This window comes from Phyllostomus discolor, chromosome 4 (genome assembly GCF_004126475.2).
Source record: "Phyllostomus discolor isolate MPI-MPIP mPhyDis1 chromosome 4, mPhyDis1.pri.v3, whole genome shotgun sequence".
NCBI classification, from domain to species: Eukaryota; Metazoa; Chordata; class Mammalia; order Chiroptera; family Phyllostomidae; genus Phyllostomus; species Phyllostomus discolor.
In genome coordinates, this window is record NC_040906.2 from 59,997,940 (window position 1) to 60,010,825 (window position 12,886).

Below are 12,886 nucleotides of genomic sequence, written 5' to 3' on the forward strand. Positions count from 1 at the left end.
TTAAAAAACTGCAAAATAAAATTCTGCGAATTAGAAATAGATGTTTTCCATAGACATTAACTCTTTCTCTTTATTCTATTCTCACTAATTCTGTTGATCTTTCTAAAGAATTTTTATTCCCTCATTCTATTCATACAGTAAGTAAAGGAATTACTATATCACCCAAAATTATAGCCTCAGGGGAAGACATGGATTCTCAAGAGAAAACATCCTCTTTTGGGTAGAGCTGGGGATAGGGTGGGGATTAGAGTAGGAACATGGTTAGTGCAGGCCTGGGAATCACATATGTAATCCTGAAGTGCCTATTTTAACAGGAAAGGGGAAATATGAAATATATCCAAATGTAGAGTTTATAGACATTAGTTGTTTTTAATCCATATTATCTTCACACCTCACACTACACTGAAAAATCTTGATAACTTGAAGCTTTGCTATTTTTGAATATCAAATGCCTTCACAACATCAATAAAATACTTTTGAGGTAATAATCCTTTCTACACTATCAAGTGTGTATCAGAGGCATAACCAGTATGCCCTGTTTTTCCTCTTCAGAGCTCATTTGTGGAAAGCACTTTTAAAGGGCAACCACAGTGAGTCAAGCATGTTGTCGCCACAATTGCACAGCTGTGGTATCTCTGAGCACGTTTCTATTAATAACACTATGCTATTTATAAGCAGAACATTCTAATTGTGTTGATTTTGTTAGGCCTTGTCATATGGCTTCTTTTAGGGTTTTTAAAAGTGAACAGCTGGTTTTCACAAACATTTATTAAATAATTATGATTTAAAATTTAGCTTCAAAATCTAAAACTTTGCTCAAGTTTTACTTGGCAACAACAGTGGGCATAAATTATTCAAGATGTGATGTATGACAGGTGCAATGTTCTGATAAAATGTCCTTTTTCCTTCTACTAGGGTAGAAAATTATTAATCCCTTTAGAATACTAATCGAAAGAGCATAGTGCTTCAAATGGTTATGCTAGTGATTATTAGAATTAAGTTGCATTTGAAAAATCCAGTAGAATAATGAATTAACTAAAATTAGCCTTTTAAAATGAATTAAGGCCACCAGAACAAAATTACTTCTGCCGCTTTAAAACCCACTGCATTTCTAAGTCTTCAATAAATATGTTCAGTTCTTTCTTGGTCTCAACCAAAATTCATCTACCCTCCCCGTCAAGTCAATGTCTGTTACTATTTGACTGCTCATCAGATATCTCCCTGAACCTCATGTATAAGGTTCCAGAAGCATGGCTAAGAATACAGGTCCTATCTGATAATATTCAAGAATACTGATCATCTCTTTTATTCTTTATAAATAAATAGCAATATATTTTGGTGGTTTAGGATAAACAAGTTTTTCAGCTCAATCTATTAAAACATCATAAAAATCCTACCTGCTCAACTGTGACAAAGTAAATGACCAGATTCTAGCATTGCTCTGTCATCTCCTAGCTTTATGAGACTGGGAAAGTTACAAAGAAGTTACTGGTTAAAATGAACAGAGAAGTATTTGATCTGGAAGGTGAAATATCAACAAGCATTTTAAGAATAAGGGAGTTAAACACATATTCCAAACTTCTCAGCTCTATTGAAGGGGATGAAAGTAAAGAAAGAAATACTAAAGAAATCCTTTGAGTAATCCAGGAACACCTACTTCTTATAACCAGTTGAAGACATGTTTCTAGTCTTACACAGGAAGTTTTGCACTTTATATTCCTTATAAAGAAATCATAACACCAGTTATATCACTAATTTGTGAAGCAAAAAATTATTTTTTATCAAGCAAAAAAAGATGACTATATGCATTATGTATATTAAAAACTCCAAAGTATTTAGTTTTTGATGTAATTGAAAGAAAAATATAAGGTAAAGTTTCTCAATCTTCAAATTAACCAAGTCATATAAAAATTATTTTAAATTTGGTTTATGTTTAAAATATTATAATAGAAAGCAGCAAAGAAAATTGATTAATTTAGTAAATCTTTTATTTAAAAAGGTAATTTACACAAAATAACATTCCACCAATTTAATGTATTAAAATAAGCTAATAAAGAAAATAATTATTTTACATAAAATGTGTAAATAAAAGAAGCAATTAGTTCATAGGGATAAAATAAAAACACGAAGAGATGTTCAATCCCACTAATAATTAACAAGTGCAAATTAAAACATTGAGGTTTATTTTTCATCTATAAAAATAAAGTTTGATGATTTAGTGTAAAAAGGATTTGGGGGGAAATAAGCACTCTCATACAATGTTAATTAGAGTATAAATTACTAAAAAATTAAGAAAGCAATTTTTAAATACCTACCAAGGTAAAAAAAAATGCTCTCTTTGGTACATTTCCACTTTTAGAAATTCACCCTACATAAATACCTACAAAATAATGCCAAAAATGTGTGTAAGTAATCACTGCAGCAATGACCATAGTAAAAAAAAAAATCTAAATCACTATCAAGCCTAGCTAAATAAGGTTTATCCATATAACTAAATGTAACGCAGTCATTAAAAGATGTAAATCTGTATTGATAACATGGAAAATGGTCCAAATATATTATTAAGCGAATGCTAGGAAGTGTTTGGGGTTTTTTTGTTCATTAATTTATTTCATTCATTAGATTTCTCTTGTAAATGAGATCATATGGTGTTTGTCTTTCACCAACTTATAATTCCATTTTCAAATACCCAGTTTTAAGTATAGTCATCACCTGATAAAGTCTGGTGATTTTGAAGTGTTTTCTCTTTTAATTTAATTTTATATTATTACTATTTTTTAACATTTTATTGTTTATGCTACTACAATTGTCCCTTCTTCTTCCCCCCCTACCTGGGACCCCCACCTTTCCATAATCAATCCCCCCACTGTTGTCCATATCCATGGGTCTTTCTTATATGTTCTTTGACTAATCCCTTCATCTTCTTTCATTCAGTCCCCACTCCCTCTTCCCCTCTTACAGCTATCAGTCTATTCCATGATTCTATACCTCTGGTTCTATTTTGCTCCCTAGTTTATTTTGTTCATTAGATTCAACTTATCACTGAGATCATACGGTATTTGTCTTTCACTGTCTGGCTTATTTCACTTGCATGATGTCTTCAGTTACATCCAAGCTGTTACAAAGTTTGCAAGCTCCTTCTTTCTTTCTGCTGCATAGTATTCCATTGTGTAAATGTACCACAGTTTTTTAATGTACTCATATACCTATGGGATTTAGGCTGTTTCCAAAACTTGCTATTGTAAATAGCACTGCTATGAACACAGGGGTGCATAAATTCTTTTGAATTGGTGTTTCAGGATTCTTAGGGTATATTCCCAGGAGTGGAATCACTGGATCAAATAGCAGTTCCATTTTTAGTTTTCTGAGGAAACTCCATACTGTTTTCCACAGTGGCTGCACCAGTCTGCATTCCTACCAACATTGCTTGAGGTTCCCTTTTCTCCACATCCCCTCCAGCACCTGTTGTTTGTTGACCTATTAATGATGGTCATTCTGACTGGTTCAAGGTTATATCTCATTGTGGTTTTAATTTGCATCTCTTGATGGCTAGTGGTGCTGAACTTCCTTTCATATGCTTAAGGGCCCTCTGTACGTCTTCCTTGGAAAAGTGTCTGTTCAGGTCCTTTGCCCAGTTTTTTAATTGGATTCTTTGTCTTCCTGGTGTTGAGTTGTTTGAGTTCTTTATATATTTTGGAGATTGAATGCTTCTCCAATGTATTGTTGGCAAATACATTGTCCCAAAAAGTCAGTTCCCTTTTCATTTTATGATGGTTTCTTTAGCCATACAGAAGCTTTTTAGTTTGATGTAGTCCCATTTGTTAATTTTTTTCCTTTATTTTCCTTGCCCTAGGAGATATATTGGCCAAAATATTGCTATGTGAGATATCCAAAATTTTACTGCCTATTTTTTCCACTAGGATTTTTATAGTATCAAAGTTTATATTTAAGCCTCTTATCCATCTTGAGTACATTCTGGTGTACTGTATAAGTTGGTGGTCTAGTTTCATTATTTTGCGTGTACCAGTCCAGTTCTCCCAACACCATTTATTAAAGAGACTATTTTTACTACATTGTATGTTCATGTCCTCTTTGTCAAATATTAATTGACCATAAAGACTTGGGTTTATCTCTGGGCTCTCTATTCTGTTCCATTGACCTATGTGACTGCTCTTATGCCAGTACCAGACTGTCTTGAATACCAGTGGCCTTGTAGTGAAGTTTGATATTAGGTATTGTGATTCCTCCAACTTTGTTCTTCTTTCTCAAGATTGCTGAGGCTATTCGGGGTCTTTTTTGATTCCATATAAATTTTTGGAGTCTTTGTTCTAGACCTATGAAATATGCCATTAGTATTTTAATAGGGGTTGCCTTGAATCTATAGATTGCTTTGGGTAGTATGGCCATTCTAATGATGTTAATCCTTCTATTCCATGAATACAGTATATGCTTTCATTTATTTGTAAATTCCTCAGTTTCTTTCTTCAGTGTTCTTTTTTTTTTTTTTTAAAGATTTTATTTATTTATTTTTAGAGAGAGAAGGGAGGGGGGAGAGAGAGAGAGAGAGAGAGGGAGAGAGAGAGAGAGAGAGGGAGGGAGAGAGGGAGAGAAACATCAATGTGCGGTTGCTGGGGGTTATGGCCTGCAACCCAGGCATGTACCCTGGCTGGGAATCGAACCTGGGACACTTTGGTTCCCAGCCCGCGCTCAATCCACTGAGCTACGCCAGCCAGGGTCTTCAGTGTTCTATAGTTTTCTGAATACAGGTCTTTTCCCTCCTTGGTTAAATTTATTCCAAGGTACTTTATTTTTTGTTGTTGTTGTTGTTGCTAGAGTAAATGGAATTTTTTCTTAGTTTCTCTTTCTAATAGTTCATTGTTGGTATACAAAAATGCCATCAATTTCTGACTGTTGACTTTGTATTCCCTACTTTGCCAAATTGGTTGAGTAGTTTTTTGGTAGAGCCTATAGGTTTTCTATATATGCTACCATGTCATCTGCAAATAATGACAGTTTTACTTCCTCCTTTCAAATTTGGATGCCTTTTATTTTTTTCTCCTTGTCTGATATGCTCTGATAAGGTTGAATGAGAGTGGTAAAAGTGAACACCCTTGTCTTGTTCCTGATCTTAAGAGGAGATCAGGAATGCTTTTAGTTTTTGCACTTTGAATATGATATTTTCATATATGGACTTTATTATGTTGAGGTGTTCTCCCTCTATTCCCACTTTGCTGGTTTTTTTTTTTATCATAAATGGGTGCTGGATTTTATCAAATGCTTTTTCTGCATCTATTGATATGATCATGTGATTTTTGTCTTTCATTTGTTTTATATGATATATTACATCTATTGATTTGCAAATATTGTACCATCCTTGCCTCCCTGGGATAAATCCCACTTGATCATGGTATATGATCTTTTTAATGTATTGCTGGATCTGGTTTGCTAATATTTTGTTAACAATCTTAGCATCTATGTTCATAAGAAATGTTAGCCTGTAATTTTCTTTAATTGCTGTGTCTTTACCTGGTTTAGGAATTAGGATAATAGTCGCCTCATAACAAGAGTTTGGGAATCTTCCCTCTTCCTGAACTTCTGGAACAGTTTTAAAAAAACAGGTGTTAATTCTTCTTTGGTTGTTTGGTAAAATTTGCCTGTGAAGCCATCTGGTCCAGGTCTTTTGTGTGCTGGGAGTTTTTTGATTACAGCCTCAATTTTGCTAACTGTTATCAGTCTATTCAGGTTTTCTGCTTCTTGATTCAGATTTGGAAGAATTGTTTGTTTCTAGGAATGTATCTATTTCACCCAGTTTGTCCAATTTCTTGGCATACAGTTGTTCATAGTGATTTCTTACACTTCTTTGCATTTCTGTGGTATCAGTTGTTACACCTTTTCCATTTATTTTGGGGGTCATTGCTCTTTTTCTCTTGATGAATCTACTTAAAGGTTGGTCAGTTTTGTTTAACTTTTCAGAGAACCAGATTCTGGATTCATTGATGCTTTGAATTTTTTTTAATCTCTACGTCATTTCATTCCACTCTAATCTTGATTATTTCCTTCTTTTTGCTCCCTCTGGGCTTTGTTTGTTGTTGTTACCAAAGTTCTCTTAAATGTTGGTTTAAGTTGCAATTTGAGATTTTTCTGTCTTCTTTAGGTAGGCCAGTAATGCTATGAACTTCCCTCTTAGGACTGCTTTTGCTATGCTCCATAGATTTTGGGTTGTTGTGTCCTCATTTTCATTTGTTTCCAGATACTTTTTTATTTCTTCCTTGATCTCATTGTTAACCCATTCATTATTTAAAAACATGTTGTTCAGCCTCCATGTATTTGCATGTTTTTGAATTTTTTCTTGAGGTTCGTTTCTAGTTTCAAGCACTTGTGATGTGAGAAGATGCTTGATATGATTTCAATTTTATTGAATTTGTTGAGGCTTGTTTTGTGGTGTATCTTGAAAAATGTTCCATGCGCATTTGAGAAAAATGTATATTTTGTTTCTTTGGGGTGAAATGTTCTTTAATATCAATTAAGTCCATTTCATCTAAAGTATTGTTTAATGCCATAATATCCTTATTGATTTTTCATTTGGAAGATCTATCCATTGTTGACATAGTGCTGTTAAAATCCTCTACAATGACTGTATTGCTCTGTTTCTTTCTTAAGATCCTCCAGGATTTTCTTTATATATTTAGGTGCTCCTATATTGGGTGTATATATATTTAGAAGGGTTATATCCTCTTGTTGACTATTCCTTTAAGTATTATGTAGTGACCTTTTTTGTTTGTTGTTATGGACTTTGTTTTTAAGTCTATTTTGTCTGATATAAGTATTGTTACCCCAGCTTTTTTTTCATAACCATTTTCATGGAATATTTTTTTCATCCCTTCACTTTCAGCCTATATAGATATTTTGTTCTGAGGTGGATCTCTCGTAGACAGCATCTAAGTAGGTCATGATTTTTATCCATTCAGTTATTCTATGTCTTTTGATTGGAATATTTACATCCATTTACATTTAAGGTTATGTAAATATGTAAATCCATTTACATTTAAGGTTATTATAGATAGGTACTTATGCATAGCCATTTTCCCCTTTGTACTTCTGTCCCTCTCACCCACCCTCTCTATTAGTCTTTCTATTTAAAGCAGTCCCTTTAGGCTCTCTTGGAGCTCTGATTTGGTGAAGATATACTTTTTTAGCATTTTTTTAAATATGGGAAGCTCTTTATACTTCCTTCCATTTTAAATGACAGCCTTGCTGCATAGAGTAGTCTTGGTTGTAGGTACTTGCTTGTCATTACTTGGCATATTTCATGCCAGTCCCTTCTGGATTATTGTTTTTCTGTTGAGAAATCAGCTGAAAGCCTTATTGGAGCGCCGCTGTATGTTACTAGCTGTTTCCCCCTTTCTGCCTTTACAATTCTCTCTTTATCTTCAATTTTTGCCATTTTAATTGTGATGTGTCTTGGAGTAGGCCTCTTTGGGTTCATCTTCATTGAGAACTTCTGTGTTTCCTGAACTTGCATGATTTTTTCCTTCACCAAGTTAGGGAAGTTTTCTGTCATTTTTTCAAACAAGTTTTCTAGCCCTTGCTCCCTGTTTTCCCCTTCTGCTATCCCTATGATGCAAATATTGTTATATGTTGTATTGTCCTGATGCTTCCTTAAACTATCCTCATTCTTTGTAAAGCTTTTTTTCATTTTGTTGATCTGACTGGGTGTTTTATCTTACCTTGTTTTACAACTCACTGCTTTGATCCTCTGCTTCATCTAGCCTGATTTTAATTCCTTCTAGTGTATTCTTCATTTCTACCTGGTTCTCATTCATAGTTTCTATGTCCTTTTTCATACTGATGTAGTTCCCACTAAGTTTCTTGTAGTTCTCACTAAGGTCTTTGAGCATCCTTATAACTATTATTTTGAACTCTTTGTCTGAAAAATTGCTTGCCTCAATTTCATTTAGTTCTTTCTCTGGAGATTCCTCCTTTTCTTTCATCTGGGGGGTTGTTTCTTTGTCTCCCAATTTTAATTGTCTCTTTGTGTTTGTTTCTAAGTATTAGATTGATCTGCTTTGACTCCCTCTCTTGTGGAGTGGCTTTATGTGGCAGGAATCCTGTGGGACCCGGTAGTGCAGACTCCCTGATTTCCTGATCTGGATGCTCTAGGAATATCCTTTCTGTGAGTTATGTGACTCTTCTCTTGTATTTTGGGTCCTGATTGTTATTGGCCCATTCATTGGTGGGAACTTCCCTCTAGCTGGCTAACTAAGAGGCTCAAGTGCTACCCCATCTTGTACACTGTTGTTTAGGTGCTGGCAGAACAAACAAAACACAAAAACAACAAGACAAGCAACTCACCAACCACAACAGCAATATCAACTACAAAAGAGCAAAGAATAATAAAAATGGTAAGATAAAGGGAATAGTAGAGAAAAGAAAAAAGGAAAAAGAATATGAGAAGAGCAAAAGAAAGAAAAGTGATAATTATAGGAGTAAAGAGAAGAGAACTAGTGATGAATCAAAAGAGGAAAATGGGGAGAAGGAACCCAGGAAGATAAAAATTAACAAAAATAATACAAGGAAAGAAGGGAACAGTGGAGTAATGAAAGGTGAGAGTAAAATAAGAGGTATAAAAAAATAGAACACCAAAAATAGAAGAAAAAGGAAAAAGATACAAAAATAATGAAAAGGCTACCAAAAAAATAGTGAAAATGGTGAAAAAAACAAAATGGATTTGTCAGTGCAGAGTTTGGTTCTTGCCTTCTGATTTCTCCCTTTGGATGCAGCTCTAACATCTGAGTCTGGTGTAAGCCAATGTCAGGTGCTGTCCACATCTTGCTCTTGGCAGCCTTATTGAACCTACAATCAATCCATAGCTTATGGCTGATTCCTCCAGGCTTTTCTGTTCCCAGGATTAACCAAGCTGCTCTGCAAAGTTGGCTTTTATCAGCACTGGATCCAGGGTGTGTCAGCAAATGTCCCATATCACCACAGGATGTATCTCTGCCCTTCTCTGTCTGCCAGCCTGCTGTCAATATTAGGCTAGTTGCAGACCCAACTATTTCTGAGAAGGCTTCTGATAGAAACAGTGGGCTGTGATTCCTGGATCTTCTGTGGCAGGTGCCTTTCAAACTTCAGGGAAGATAGTGGGTATGTTTCTTCTCCCTGAGCTACTAGTCTGTCTGGGATTTTGTCCCCCGTACTTGTCAGGGCAGGGCCCTAGTAGGCCTTGTGAGCCCAGCTTTTGGGTTTGTCAAATGCCATAGGGTATTTCTATGGCTGTCCTGTGAGAGGGAAGTAACAGTCTGTTTCCCAGGAAAGTGAATGGGTTGGCTGCATACTTCAGGCAGTCTCATACCCCCTGAGTCTATTTATGTTGCTGTCTCCTTAGCAGGGGTTAAGATGCAGGATCAGAGAAAAGAAATAAATAAATAAAAACAGACAAATAAACAAACAAAAAAACACCAAGACAGAGTCAAACTGAAAATAGAACAAAAAAAGTGCAAGGAAGAGCTAAGAGGATTCCAGAGGGTGCCGGAATGGAATCCCACAGGGCAAAGTAAATGATTTTCCCCTGGAAAGGGCTAGCTTTTCTCAAGAAAGATGGCTGCTGTGGAGCCCATGTATATCTCACCCTGAAAAATTCCACAGCCACCCTTCCAAGTCTCTCTCCAATGCCTCCCACTCTAGATTTCCCTCCAGTGCCTCTAGTCCAACTGCCTTCTCTTCACTGGGGCCCATGGAGAGTAGCTGTGAGCACAAACCCCTTGCTTTGACTGTTTAGGGAAAAAAAAAAAAAGATGGTGGATGGTCTCCAGTAGTTTTTGTCTCTCCACAGCAGAGAAAGGCTCTGTGGCTTTTCATCACTGGTTTTGCTATGTGATGGGCTGCTCTCGGCACTGCTTCTCTGTGTTTGGGAAACCAGTCTGTGGTCCTAGCTTCTCTCCTCCCATGGGGAAGCTCTTATAGCTGTGCTGCCTCCTCAGCTGGCCATCTGTGTAAAGTAGGCTGGACCCTTTAAGATGTCCCAGTCCTTTTTAGCAGTCTATGGGTGGTCTTTTGCCATCTCTGGTTAAGTCTCTTTTTAAGGTAGCCGTTAGTTGGACTTGGGTAATTGTTCTTTTCTTTCATTTTATTTCCAGTCTGATTCCAGGACAAGGTATATGATCTATCCTCCTACTCTGCCACCATATTAGAGGCCCCCTAAGAAGTTATTTTCTTTTCACCCTAGTGTTTTAAATCCTTGCTACTCAAAATGTTGTCTTCAACCCAAAAATATTCGTGTGACACCACCTGGAAGATTGTTAAAATCTGACACTGTGCCTGAGGCCTACTTAATCTACATTTCAACAAGATTACATGTGATTGGTATTCACAATAAAATTTTAGAAGCAGAGAGTTACAGTCCTAGGTATGCCCACAATTCCTTGGGCCTGCCTGTATCACAGAATTTATTATAGACCATTTACAACATTGTTTACTTGTCTGAATCTCCAAATTAGACTGTGAGATTGTTAAAGGAAAGTTCTAAGTTTTTTGTTGTTATTGTTCTATATCCATTGCATCTGGCACAAAATAGATTACTCCAAAATCTTAATAAATGAGCAAGAATAAATAAAAAGTAAGTGCAAAATTTAGTTTATTATTTTTATAGTAATTCAACTATATAGCAATATAGAAATATTAATTACAAATGATAGAAAAAGTAATCTTTAGAAAGTAACTTTGAAAAACCACTGTGTTTGAGTGTATACATATCATAGAAACACATTAAAAATATATTTTATCCTCACCAAATTGTACATAAATCCAAGACTATACCTAAATCCTCTTATGATGTTTATCCTTCCTTTTAAAAAGCCCCCCACTCAAATTATCATATAATATCACTAGTTTGGGCACAAGTCAGAAATCAAAAAGAAAGAAAGAAATTACTTTTAAATTTCTATTGTTTTCCTGATGACACACAAATGATGCTATTGTTTATCTCTAAGACTGCAGCGCTGCTGGCTCTGCATCACTATTTACTATAATTACTGCCTTCAGAGTTCATTCTGACCCATATCCCATTATAGGATATGCGCAGGCCAGCTGAGCAATTTCGGAAATTAGCAGCACTCATGGACGTTTACCAAATCCTAGCAGCAGAAAAGTGTTTTTCTAATAGCATGAAAATTCTTTAGTATACATTTACCCTTCAACAAAGATCCTCACCTGGCTGTTTCTCGCCACTCAGCATCCTCACCTTCACGCCAGCAAATCTCATCCAGCTCTGTGAAAAGGTCATGAGGAATGTGCTCCTCATCATCATCTTCAGTTCCAAGAATAAACTGTACCCGCTGTGAAGGGGTATCTATGGAAAACCAAAGACATGAATATGCATTACCAAGACTTCATGCTCAAAATGTACTGGCTACCTCCTTCATCACCATTCCAACAACCTTACCCCCACTACCACACTCATCGAAAGTAAACATGGGAGTTAAAACTAAATTTAGCATTATATTAGGCCTAGCAAAATTTCAGAGAATAAATAAAATAGTAAATAATGTATAGATGTCATCAAAAATAAAATCAAATGTGAATGTTATTTTGGATTATTTATAACACTCATGAAAACTACTTCTATTTCTCTCTCACACATATCTCTCATCATATATTATATATATTTTTAAATATCCAAAAGAATAGACTATGGTAAAATTCACTTAAACTAAAACTATACTGAATATAATTTACCAAAAACTCCCTTGTGATATTTCTTTGCAGTCCCACCCAAGTCTCTCCCCAACCCCGAGCAATGACTGATCTGGTCTCCATTTCTTACAGCTTTTGCTTTTCCAAAATGTCATATAAATAGAAAAATATGACACACAACCTTTTGTGATTATCATTATTCACTTAGTATAATGTCTTTGAGGTTTTGAAATTTATCTGTGTCACTGAGTATATCAGTAGTTCATTGTTTCTACTGCTGAGGAATAGTCCATTGTAGAAACATACAGTTTGCTTATCCATCTACTTGTTGAAGGATATTTAGGTTGTTTCCAGTTTAGGGCAATTATAAATAGAACTATTGTAAGTATTCTTCTATGGGTTTTTCAGTTAAACATAAATCTTTATATTTCTAGGGTAAGTATATAGGAGTAGCATTGCTAGGTTCTTTCTCTCTTTTTTTGCTTTTTTGCTCAATCGCTCCACCCTCATCCTCGCCCCACTCCCAAGCTGTCAGCGTACTCTCCATCTGTGAGTCTGTCTTTATCTTGCTCATTAGTTCAGTTTGTATAGATAAATGCTTGTGGTAAGACCTGAACCCTACTTACCTCATTAGCCTTATTTTCTGCCACTCTATTCCCTATTCTGTTCTAGTATATTAGCCGTCTTTCAGATTTTTAAAACTATCATGCCTTTTCCCACTTTAGGGTCACTGCATACACCATCTCCTCTCCTATATATCGTTCAGTGTTTACTTCAATGTAATAAACACTTGAGCAAGCCTACCTAACCAGCCTTGCAAAACACACACACAAACACACATATAAGAAAATTCATATGCAAACAAATTCATATGCAAACAAATTTATATGCAAACAATTAGGATATCTGTTATCCTAATTCATAGCACTCAATACTTCTCTTTGTCACACTTATCTCAATTGTAATTTAAAATTTCTTGTGTCATCATAACAATATGTAGTAAATAGAACATATATCCATCTTCCAGAATTAGTCTTTTGGAAGGAGGTAAGGCTAAGTCCCAAGAAAGGAAACTATGCATGCGAAATTATTTTTCCTATTATAAAGCATTTTATAAATGTTATTGATAATAATTAATACTGGTGCTAGTGGGATGGTTATAATGATAATATAGGCCTCCCAAAACAGAGAGATT

At 35.3% G+C, this 12,886-nt stretch overlaps 1 protein-coding gene across 13 annotated transcripts in view; it reads right to left on the reverse strand.

Annotated features, from left to right (window-relative positions):
• SLC4A10 (solute carrier family 4 member 10) overlaps positions 1-12,886 on the reverse strand; it is a 277,108-nt gene that overhangs the window by 130,900 nt on the left and 133,322 nt on the right. For all 13 annotated transcript variants that reach the window (XR_003684369.2, XR_003684370.2, XM_028508732.2 and 10 more), the window contains exon 4: positions 11,209-11,347. Coding sequence is in view for 11 of the 13 variants with exons in the window: in XM_028508732.2 (XP_028364533.1) it covers positions 11,209-11,347 (139 nt within the window). In the remaining 2 variants the exon portion in view is untranslated. The remainder of the gene's footprint in view (positions 1-11,208; positions 11,348-12,886) is intronic.